At 35.8% G+C, this 11740-nt stretch overlaps 1 protein-coding gene across 1 annotated transcript; it reads left to right on the top strand.

Annotated features, from left to right (window-relative positions):
• Window positions 1–2100: 2100 nt before the first annotated feature.
• Window positions 2101–11151, top strand: LOC145421723 (uncharacterized). Its single transcript, XM_080292423.1, has 5 exons — window positions 2101–2131; window positions 9032–9238; window positions 9604–9645; window positions 9733–9840; window positions 11061–11151. Coding segments are annotated over exons 1-5 (375 nt in total). The 5' UTR covers window positions 2101–2115; the 3' UTR covers window positions 11063–11151.
• The last annotated feature ends 589 nt before the right edge of the window (window positions 11152–11740 follow it).

Here is an 11740-nt window from a genome sequence, read left to right on the forward strand (position 1 = left end):
GGAACCAAAGTTTCTCTACAAAGCAGTGAGTGTCAGTTTGTACTTTGACACTGTGTGAAATATGAGATAATAACATGCTAAACGAGCTCCCTGTGAGTCAGCCCTTTGATGCATTCAGCTGTTTTTAACCGTTGCGTCCACACAAAGATGTCGTTTCTGTTTGGGCTTTTCAGCAGAGCTCAAAGTGCTTTTATAGTAAATGACAGATTATAAAAGTGTAAGTTTGGGTTAGAGCAGTGGTGCACGTACAGCCTGGAACACATCCTCTCTGACTGCTGCTCACAAACCTAAAAACTGACATTTGGAAAAACACATTTATTATCTGAGCATTGGATACGTGATACTGGTGCACTTACACTGGTATCTCTTGTACTGGTGATGTTGTGCGTCCATGTTGAGCTTTTCCATATATGCAGCTCACAGATCACGACTTCAGTGTTCATCACTGTCGATCACTTATTTGTGTGAGAGGAGCGACTGTGTGACTGCGACTGGAGCAAGCTGGAGGTTATTCTTTGGGGCTGGTGTTAAATTAATCACTGAAGCCAGTGAGTATCCAAATAATTCAAATAATATATAAACAATATATTTACTGTTTCCTGTAACATACTGTACATTTGTTAAAGTGATGAAACTGTGAAATCCTGAGAAGGAGAGCTCAGTGCAGGACTGAAACACTGCCCACAGCAGTTACAGCTACTTGTTGATTTGTGAATAAAAACAGCTTTTTGATTTAATACGATACTTAACATGAAGTCCTTAATCAGAGCACTAATGACCATTACATCACCTTCAGCTATGACACCACAGTTAGAAAAGCAGAGCAGTTTAGATGTTTCAATCATTATCTGGAAGAACTGCAGCCAAACTCAAAACGGACCCATGTTAAAGTTTTAATCATTTTCAAATACTGGAAATATTTTCAGATTCAGAAACATGCTGCACGTGTTCACTACCTGTTGCTCTTCCATGTGTCAGCTATGAGTTTATGTGGTAGCATTTCTCCAAGTGTGACTGGAGGCGTCAGACTCCTGTTTGGTTCTGGCATTAAACTGTCCGTCAGTTCCAGTAAGTGCAGTTTAAATTTTTGCTGTTCTGTTAGTTTGATTAAACAAATTTGCTAAATAGTTGTTTGAGAAACAGCAATAAAACAACAATATATAAAATACACACATGACATCCAGACAAAGTTTTCACTTGTCTGCCCATCGTTGCTGTGGGTAAACGTTCATGTTGCCTCCACTGTGTGAGCTGGAGGGACGACCAAAGTAACCATAGTAACCAGTGAGTAACTTTAGTAAATATTAAGTATCGGACTTAAAAATAATTTTCATGTACTTTAGTTACCTAAGTAGTTACACGTGTTGCAACAACTAAACACCAAGTGAGTCCTTTATGTGGCGTTGTCGACAATGACTTTAAATCAACTGATTTTACTCATTTTGCAGTTCGATTAATCAAGACGTTCATGATTTATTTAAACACCTTTAAAGGTGAAGACGTTCACTCACGCTCACCTGCAGCTCTGGGTTTAAGTGCTGACAGCGGTCACAGTGTGACGTTCTCTGGATCATCCAAACTCAGCTTTGGTTCTGGCATTACACTGACAGTTAGCTCCAGTAAGTCCTTTTTCACATCCCAAACAATGTCACACTATTATTATTATTATTAGACACAAACACAGTTCTTGTAATGATTCAATTTTCAATTCAGTTTTATTTATACAGCATCAAATCACAACTACAGTCACCTCAGGGTGCTTCATACTGTAAGGCAGACCCTACAATCACACACAGAGAGAAACCCAGCAGGCGCATGGCTGTAATACTGTAACTGTTCACATCTGTGCAAACACAGTTCAGCCTCTGTATGTGTTTGCAGTTTAATGATATTCTTCATGTTATAATTAGTTATGTTGAGGTTTTTAGCTATAAAGATAAAAAACATAACACATAAATTACCACAAACCAATAATCTAGTAATCTAGCAGTTCTTTACTGATTAGCGCACAGCTTCTTACAGACGACGACCTTCTCAGGTCGTTTTTGCTGAGCGCACACACACTGTGTGACTGGGACGGGGAGCTGGAAAATAGTTTTCGGGAACGGCATAAAAATGACGGTGATGGACAGTAAGTGGAATTATTACCAGCAGTTCGTTAAATCAAACCACAGTTAGTAATAAAAACCAAACATGGAAAATTATTCCTGCATTTTGGATTATTCCACATTTCATCAGCACTAATTTTAGTTTCTGTGTCAGAGCTTATCTCTTAGGTTTATGTCACTGTTAGTGTTACTGTGTGAATAACTATGGAAACAAGCTGGTCTTTGGTTCTGGTAGTAAACTCATAGTTCAGTCAGGTGAGTGTTTGTAAACATCTGAGTTTGTCTTTTACTTATTTGGACAGAAACTTTAAACTTTCAGTTCTGTAATTATCACTTATGTTGTTAATGTTTACCTGACATACACGTCATCACACTCTGACCTGCATATAACTGTCACGTGTAGATTTTGGCTACTCTTATATTTTTATATATATTAATATTTCATTTTAAGCCAAATGAGATTTGGTAAAAAATAAAATAAAAAGTAAAATATTATTAGCCAAAGATGTTTTATGAATAAGTTAATATGTTGTTTGTGGGCATGTGCACTCAGGAAATGCATTTAACTGAAGTCAGTTTGTGTGATTGTGTTTTTTGTTGTGTGACTGGCTACGGAAACTCCAGAGTCGTCTTTGGTTTGGGCACAAAAGTTAGAACTGAATCAAGTAAGTCGTTTTTATTTAGGGAACAGAAATGATACAGCGGACGTTTCTCAGCTAACTATCCCCATTTATACCAGCAGTCCACAGATATCTGTGAAGTAAAAGTAGACACAAAGTCTGTTTCTAGAACATCTGCATGTTGTTACTCTTCACTGTCTCACAGATAAAAAACGTACTAAAAGTAACAAAGTTTTCAAAACGCCAAAGTTGTCCCATCATCAGTGATTTGATTCTGACTCCAGTTAATGCTGAGATCAGCTCTACAGTGCGACTGCCTCAGGAGCAAACTGGAAACTTCTCTTTGGAAAAGGAACTAAGCTGACTGTAAACAGCAGTGAGTCGGATTCAAATATTCCAGATATATAATACAGTTTATTGATGACAGTGTTGGAGTTTGATTCAGTTGGAAAAGAATGATTTATAAAAGTCACATGTAGATTTAACGTGCCACACGTCAGAACATTTAAACAGCTGTTAACAGAATCAGTTTAACTCTGAGATTTAAAAACAAAAACATTTTAATAAAAAACAGTTTTTTTATTAATTGACTCCAAAACACATTGAGTCAAGTGTGTAAACCAGTCTGTTTGTTTGAAGAAAGAAGACTTAAAATAAATCCTAATTTCTTTCGCTGTTCTCCTGCTGAGCCATCAAAACAACTAAAATGAAATCATGTAAAAATAAAAGGAATAACTTTACGTTTTTTATGAAGTCTGACCTCATCATGGTCAGATGGTGTTCTCACAGGAGAATAAATATCACATAATATAATTCAAAAACATGATGAACTAAATCACTATGACTGACATCAGAAACATGTCTCTGTGGTTATTCTTCACCGGGCCCCTACATGTATCACACTTCATGGTGCTGTTTCAGTCTCTGAGTGTGTGACTGACTCTGGGCTTTAGAAACTCACCTGTGGTGAAGGCTTCAGTAAGTCCATCTGTTTAACCAAAGGAGTAGTTCAGTACGTGGAGGTTTGGTAACCTTGGTAATTACAGTTACATTGTGACTGCCACGTCTACCTTATGGTAACAATATGTGTTTTTTATTTCCAGTCGCTTTAAATCCTTTATAAACACAGGAACAAAAGTCCAGCCTTAAACTGGTTTCATGTATTTCGCCCCTCGCTGAGTCCTCACTGGTTTTTGCTGAGTCTGTTCTCAGTGTGTGAATGACGGCGTTAAGCTCCTGTTCAGCACTGGAACAACTCTGCATGTAGAAACCAGTAAGTCTGAACTGTAGATGGGACTGAAGGTAGTTTTACTACATTAATATTCAGTCTTAAGTAAAAGTGAGGTCAGCTGTTATTGTAACATCAGCTGGTGAATTATTGTCATCAGATGCAGATGTGATTTACTTTGTTGGGGTTTTGTTTTCTTAAACCAAACTCACAGTTGATGCCTGTAAGCTCGTTTTATTCATAATCCAAAGATGGTGTATAGAAGTTATCAGTCACAACATTACAGCGGAGCAATCATTCAGATTAACTCTACAACATTACACACAAAAACATGCTTTAAACTCCAACCATTGAAAAAAGTCATAATTCAGCAGTAAATGTAAAGTGCCTGCAGTTACTTAAAAGAAACATTACAATAGTTTCATGTGTTCAAGAAAGTTGTTGGACAAAATTTCATAATTTCATGACTGAATGCATGAAACTTGAGTTTATATGTAAGAAACACTTCACTGAGTTATCAGCAGTTATTGTCACAAACAAACCGTTTACACTAAATGCAGTTTTGTAGTTCAGGTTTTTGGTTTGCAGCAGCGTGCAGTGTGACTGACTCTGGAGGCAGAAAACTCCGCTTTGGAGGTGGAACCAGGCTGGTTATTCAAACTTGTGAGCCATTTATCATTTATTAATCATGACTCAGAACTAAATGGGTCCTTTCTGTCTTTGAAACCGTTTTTCTTTTGTCCTGACGTCTTCTTGAACATCATTACACTTTAATACGTCTGTTACAGAGCCACAGTTTGTCAGCACAACACGGAGTAATTGTATTTATTGTATTCTTAAGAGATTTTACAAGTTAATATTTCAACAACCCAAAATAATCTTGAAACGATCAGCTTCATCTGCAAACCAAAGTTGATGAATAAGATTATGATCACTGAGTTTCAGTCTTTTAGGTTAAATTTGAGGTAAATACACGACTGATCCTACGTGCTTAGCTGTTAATATCATTACTCTTATAATTATATATGTTATTAGTTACTGTGAAGATGTCAGCTGATTACTGAGTTTAAGTTAAGAAGTGTTTCACTGTGTGAATGATGGGACGGGAAAACTCGTGTTTGGAGACGGAACCGAGCTGAAAATAGAGAAAAGTAGGTTTATGAAACAAACAAACATCACTGAACACTTCTCATTTTACATTTGGAATATGACTTTTTTTCTAAAGTCACAGAAAATACTGATCTATATTTTTTCTCAAAAAAGATTTTTAGTAAATAATAATTTTTAAATAAGATCATTTATCTAAAAACATGCAAAGAGAAAAATGACACTGAACACAAACGTCCTGTAAGGTGTAGATAAGTTATTGATCAGTCTTCTCATCAGCTGATGAAAAACTACAGTTTGGATCTGGAATGAAACTCATCCTCTCTGACAGTGAGTGAGTCGTGTTTACTGCAAGAGAAGAAGAAAAACGAGGCGTTATTAGAAGTTATTAGTTATTAAATTGATTTTAATTTGATAGTTATTGTTCATTCTAAGAGTCCAAACACTGTATATTTATATAACCATTTAAGTTACAAAGTGCAGCTTTAAGGGTGCGAGGTATGAGTGAGTGAACTAATGTCCTTAAATAATGCTTTTCATTCACATGACAGCTTAATGTTTGGTTTTAAGGTTTAAGCAGGCCAGAGACACTGGTTCTGACTACTTCTGCACTTAAATGTCCTCGATCCATAAACAGCAGGCGACACTTTGACCTGTTCAGTTTCTGTGATGAAGTAAGTCAGTGTGTGAATGATGGGACACGAAAGCTGATCTTTGGACGAGGAACTGAGCTGAAAATACATCAGAGTAAGAGTTTCCCTTCATTAAAACTGCACATCAACGTTCGATGTTTAGTAAATCTCACATTGTTAGAATTCTAAATAATCACGACTTCACCAATCTCACATGTTTGACAGAAGAGACGTTATCAGCATCTGCAACTTTAAAAATGTAAATATTATCATTCTTTTAATGTTAGATTTAAATGACATGAGCAAAAACATCCTATAATTTCCTAAAGATAATTCTGTTATCACATTTAGTGACACACACACACACACACACACACACACACACACACACACACACACACACACACACACACACACACACACACACACACACACACAAATCTGTGAATGTAATGAAAAATAAGTCTTTGAAAACAAATATAACTCAGATGAACAGAGTCAACCTGCTGGGATTTTCTTACATGGTCGAGACTTTTAATGTTATTTATTATTTCATGTTTTTTATTACACAAATACATTTAACCTCAGTTAAGCTTCGATCAGCTTCACCTTATTCACAGTTTCATTTGGCTGATTTTTCCTTCTTTCTTTTAAACACTGGATACTTTACCTGAAACCTCAAAGGATCTTTTACCCAATTAGATTAATTAAATACATAATTAACAAAAGGAAATTGTAGAGATTATGGGGAAAAGGGAAAAAGTAAACACATGATCAGTGACTCAGTTAATATCAGTTTGTTGTCTGTTGGGCTCCACTGCTGCTGCTGCTGCATGTGAATCGCAGGTTTTTGTTGCTGGATCGTTCATAGTGTGAAGAGTAATAATTGGAAACTGATTTTTGGTTCAGGAAGTCGTCTGAGAGTTCAAACAAGTGAGTGAAAAAGTGTTATTCAGAAAAAAGCTTCTACAGCAACAAAATAAAGTAGTGATGTGGAGAAAAAGAGGAAACTTCAGCTCTGACTCCCAAACAGTCCAGACTGAGTCTTTTTAACTTGAATGGATTTGATGGGACCTGAGTGATTTTAGTGAGCGATGATGGAACCACAGGAGCAGCAGTCTTTGTTTGGACAGATGATGTTACTTAAATCAAACAAACTCTTCCAGGTCAGCAAAACACAAACTGTAAACCAAACTATTGTTTCTGAATTTCTGATTTAGGTTGTAATGATGGGAAACATTTTATATAACACAGAAAAATGTGTTTATTTATTTAGCAAAAGAACCAGAAGCTGAGTGAAACACGGAGTGTTTGAGTTTTTGAATGCCACTGATTCACTGTGTGAACAGTAATAACAACAAGCTGGTTTTTGCTTCTGGGGTCAGAGTTACTGTACAGTCACGTAAGTGCGTTTACGTATAATCTGTCTGCAGTGTTTAGGGTGGTCGTATCAGTGCGGTCGTTAAATGTAAATTCGTTTCCATCAGTAAATTATTTTTCTGTTCACACATGTTCAGCATTTTTGAACATCCTAAAATATTAGAACTCAGTAAACAAACGTAAATCCTGATTCATCACTAAAGAGTAAGTTTCAAACATGAACATTTGTTATCGTTGCATGTCCCAAACATGCTCTGTTGGTGACGTCTTGTTTAAAGGAAGCAAGTAAAATATCCAGCTCGAGCTCCATGTAGGATCTGAAATTAAACGTACTGTTATTATAATTGGTGAGACGTTTAAGCGCACGTTAGTTTATACTTTAACTTAATGATGTGACTCTGATGGTTACAGAAGCAACATACTAGATCCAAACACTCTTTAAATCAAATGTTTTCACACCCATCAAATGACAGTGTTGATGTTGAACTTATTTCTTTTATATTTTTGGTGAAATGATAACAAGTACCTTTTTCCTCTGTCACATTTCAAAAGTCTTACACTAAATTAAACACAGTGATCTTATAATCATGATTCATATTTAAAGAATAAATAAACTGTATGTGGTGAAGAGCAGTAATTGTCCAACACCACAACAATGTGTGAAGCGATCTGAAGCCTCTAAACTCATATTTGGTGATGGAACCAAATTTTTGGTCAAACAAAGTGAGTCAGCGAGATGATTTTAAACATTGTCTCAGTTGTTTTTCCTGACGTGCACCTCAGAGGCAAACACAATCTCTGAATCATTAACTTTATGTTAGGTTGCTTTTTATTACCAGAATTGTATCCTGTTAGCAATTAACAAAAACTCAAACATGCTTGTAATGTTACTGATATATTACAGTAAAGTAAAACAATATGACAGACATTTACTAAACTAGTATTATTTACATATACATGGTTAAGAGCTGCACTGGTTTTTGTAACTGGTTTAGCTGCAGTGTGAATAACAATAATTACAAAGTCATATTTGGATCAGGAATCACACTAATTTCATCCTCAAGTAAGTGGATCGTCTGATTAACCTGAAGTATAACTGAAATTATTAAATGTTTTTCATTTTCCTGAATTCAGAACTGAGTTAAATATATGATCTCAATAGGAAATACTCTGCACTTAATGTAATATAAAGTAATATCTGACCATCACTGTATAAAATATTTTTGAAACTAAATGAACTTTTGTATAAATACATAGCAAGCAGGCGCTCATAACTAAAAAGCTCCAATTTAATAATTTAATTGAGTACAGTATTTGTGAACAGATTTATATTTATTTAATACTAAATACTACAACACAGACAAATAACTTGTTTTTATGAAACTACTGCACCAAACACCATGAATGTACTTTAAACAAGTTACTTTAAAACGAAAGACTGAGTCACGTAACATGTTTTATAACGCTGGTAAAAAATATATATTTAACTTAAAATATTAGATAAATAATTTCAACATATATATGTCCACTCGTGTGAGTCACAACAGCTGCTTCCTGAAGTTGTAATTGTGTTGTGATGAAGTAGTAAATTCCTGCTGTGGACCAAATGAAGACAAATCCACATGAGAAACCTCCAGTGGAAAGGCCATTAAGTGAAAGTGTTCTCGTGTTAATAACATGGAAAACTCTACAAACACCATCAGCAGAGTTTTACTAAGTTTCGAAACCGTGTTTTACAGAGTGCAGCATCATTCTGATTATCCTTTTGATGAGTTTGATCTTGGCAGCTCAGATGTTTTTGACCATGTCTGAATCACAGTGTGTCTGTGAGTGAACTCGTCTCTTTGGATTAAACCTCGTTTCTTTGGTCAACAAGTGATCAGAGGTTTTGAGACGAATGCAGATAATTCCACGTTATTCCAGTTTGTTCATGAGTTGTTCGTTTGTGTTTTTCAGGGACAGAGTACGAGCCATCCTATTTCAGAGTGGGAGAAGTCAACAATACGGCGTGCCTGGCAACTGGGTTCAGCAGACACAAAGCAGCATCACATCATTGGAATTATAGCGTGGAATTCCGTGAGACAAAAGCTGTGGCAATATCACCAAACTTGGATCTGTACAACCAGGTGATTTTTCCAGGCGGAAATGCAAAGAAATGTGAATGTAAGTATCAAGAAATTCATACAAATTCTTTTCATCATATAATTAATGACATAATTGGGAAAAAAACCCAAAACATTGATACTTCAGAAAAGTGTCATCAATCAAAAGCTTGATATTCACATTTGGATTTAAGTAGCAGATTGTTTTGATATGTAATTCCCCAATCCACTGAATCTACTTTTGCATAAGAACATCGTGTGTACATAACACTTTAATCTTAACAGAAACCTACATATATGTATTTTACTGTCAGACTACATTTTGTTGTTTCTGCTATAAGTGTGAAATTTGAAATTCCTGCTCAAAAGGAAGATTTACTTTGAAATGAAGCTAATTACCACTTTTATCTGTTTGATTTTCTTCAGCTCCAGGTGATCCCAGCCCATGTGTTGATGTTTTGGAGCCAGGTATGTATTAGATCTGATTAAACAGGTGGATTGAAAGAAGCTGTTTGTGTTTGTTGGCTGACATTTTTCTGATTGTGCTGTTTGCAGATCCAAAGGTGAACCTCATGTCTCTGACCATCCTGGCTCTCAGAGTGATCTTCATCAAGACCATCATCTTTAACATCATAATGACTCTGCGGCTGTGGATTAGTCAGTGTGAGTACAAAACAAATGTAACGTGTTTGTATTTGTGGCCTGGTGACTGGGGAGATGTTTGACTGTTATCTCCATCACACACAGACAGACAAACATGTTTTCTGAGCTTTATTGAACCTTTTTGTTCATTTTCCAATGAGAAGAAAACGTTTTAGTACACAGACCACTGACAGTTAATATGCAGCCTGCATTTGGGAAACTTTTACCTGCATTTGCCAATTTTCCACATTTGAGGACTGCAGAATAACCCAGGATCAGTCAAGCTGTGATATAAACTGAGAGCATGTTAGAAATGGAAATCTGCTTTATGTCCATTGGGAGTTGGAATATCAAAGCTCTGGATCAGAGTTCATAGTCCACATCCTGTCACGTTGAGGCAATAAAATCATTTTGGTAACGGTTTGGACTTCTTAAACAAAAAAAAATAATTTCAAATATTTAAACATGAAAATTTGATGAAATATTTTTAACTGACCAAAAAAAAATCCTAAAAAATGATAAATACGGTCCATGGAAATGTGTTGCCTCAGTGGAAATGATACAAGACGACACACGAAGATCCAGTTTATACATCGACCTCGAGATAGAAAACAAGTTGTTTTTTCCCTGATCGTCTAATCCAGGGATGTGGATAAAACCAAGGTGAATGTCAAACTTCCTAAACTCTGTCTCATGAACGTTGGGTGATCTTATAAAATCTTTTGTTTTGCCTTTGAGATTATCAGAGTTTAAAATTCCCTGTGGGAAGCAGCAGAGGATATTACAGAGTCCTCACCTGTGACTCGCGTGGTTCAGTAACAGTGCATGGGTTTCTCTTTGATACTCTTTAGAGCTCTGTCTGTATGAAAAGCTGTTCTTTTATTTCTTCTACATGCAACAGAAACTGTTACATTTGAAAACGATTCTCTTGGTGTTGGTTTGGTCAACAAAGTCCTGAAAACTCTCTCACAGGACCAGGTTAAAGAAAGGAGAGCTACCTGACGTCTTAATCAACAGTTACATTTTATTTTAAAACAGCAGGAATATTTTTGGTCAGTTTTCATATTTAGATAATATTTAAATGTGTCATTTTTCTTGTATCTCCTGGATAGAAAAGAAACTGTGACAATAACACACGTCAAGTTTCAAACCAGCAGCATGTGACGTTTGTTTTTACTGTTTGTATTAAAGCAGGTTCAGTTCACATGAATCAAATTTCTTTTTTATGTTTTGTCTTTCAGAAACTTCACAGAAATCCCAAGAGGACAACTTTCTGTGTGACTGGATGAAACTTGAAGTTCACTGAGCTTCAGCGTGTATATCATGTATAAATATCATATTACCTGTTTATCATACATCTGTTAATAACTCTCTATAGAAGTTATCCTTTAATACATTGTTGATTGATCCAAAAAGTTTGATTTTATGTTATCTTTACATATTGTCACTGATGTTTTTTATGAATGAATTAAACTCTGTCTCGCTTGATGATGTAAATGTCACAGTTATGTTTAACAGATTGTCCTTTCAATCATTTCTTTGTGTGATGTGGTAATAAAAGCTGAAAAAAAACACAGCGAGATTGTTTTTATTCTGGATTAATTGCATTTATATAGCATGATTCCATTTTTACTGACCACAGCACGTCAGACTGTAGGTCACATGTTTAACCATAATTTTACAGAAGACTTTCCAAAGAACCTACCGAACTGAACAAAAGTCTGGAGCTCTCCCTCATTTCCTCATTACTTCTGATTTCTAAAGTGACCCTGAGCAATATTTCTCAGCTCTCTGAAGGTCTTTCAACGTTTTCTTTGGACGTTTGCTGCCTTTTCACTCAGTCAGTCTAGTTCTTGCCCCCGAAAGTTTCAGAGGAATAAGCTTTTTGTTTGGTTGGTTGTTTAGTTGCTTACGTCACTTC

Source organism: Astatotilapia calliptera, chromosome 18 (genome assembly GCF_964374335.1).
Source record: "Astatotilapia calliptera chromosome 18, fAstCal68.1, whole genome shotgun sequence".
Taxonomy (NCBI): Eukaryota; Metazoa; Chordata; class Actinopteri; order Cichliformes; family Cichlidae; genus Astatotilapia; species Astatotilapia calliptera.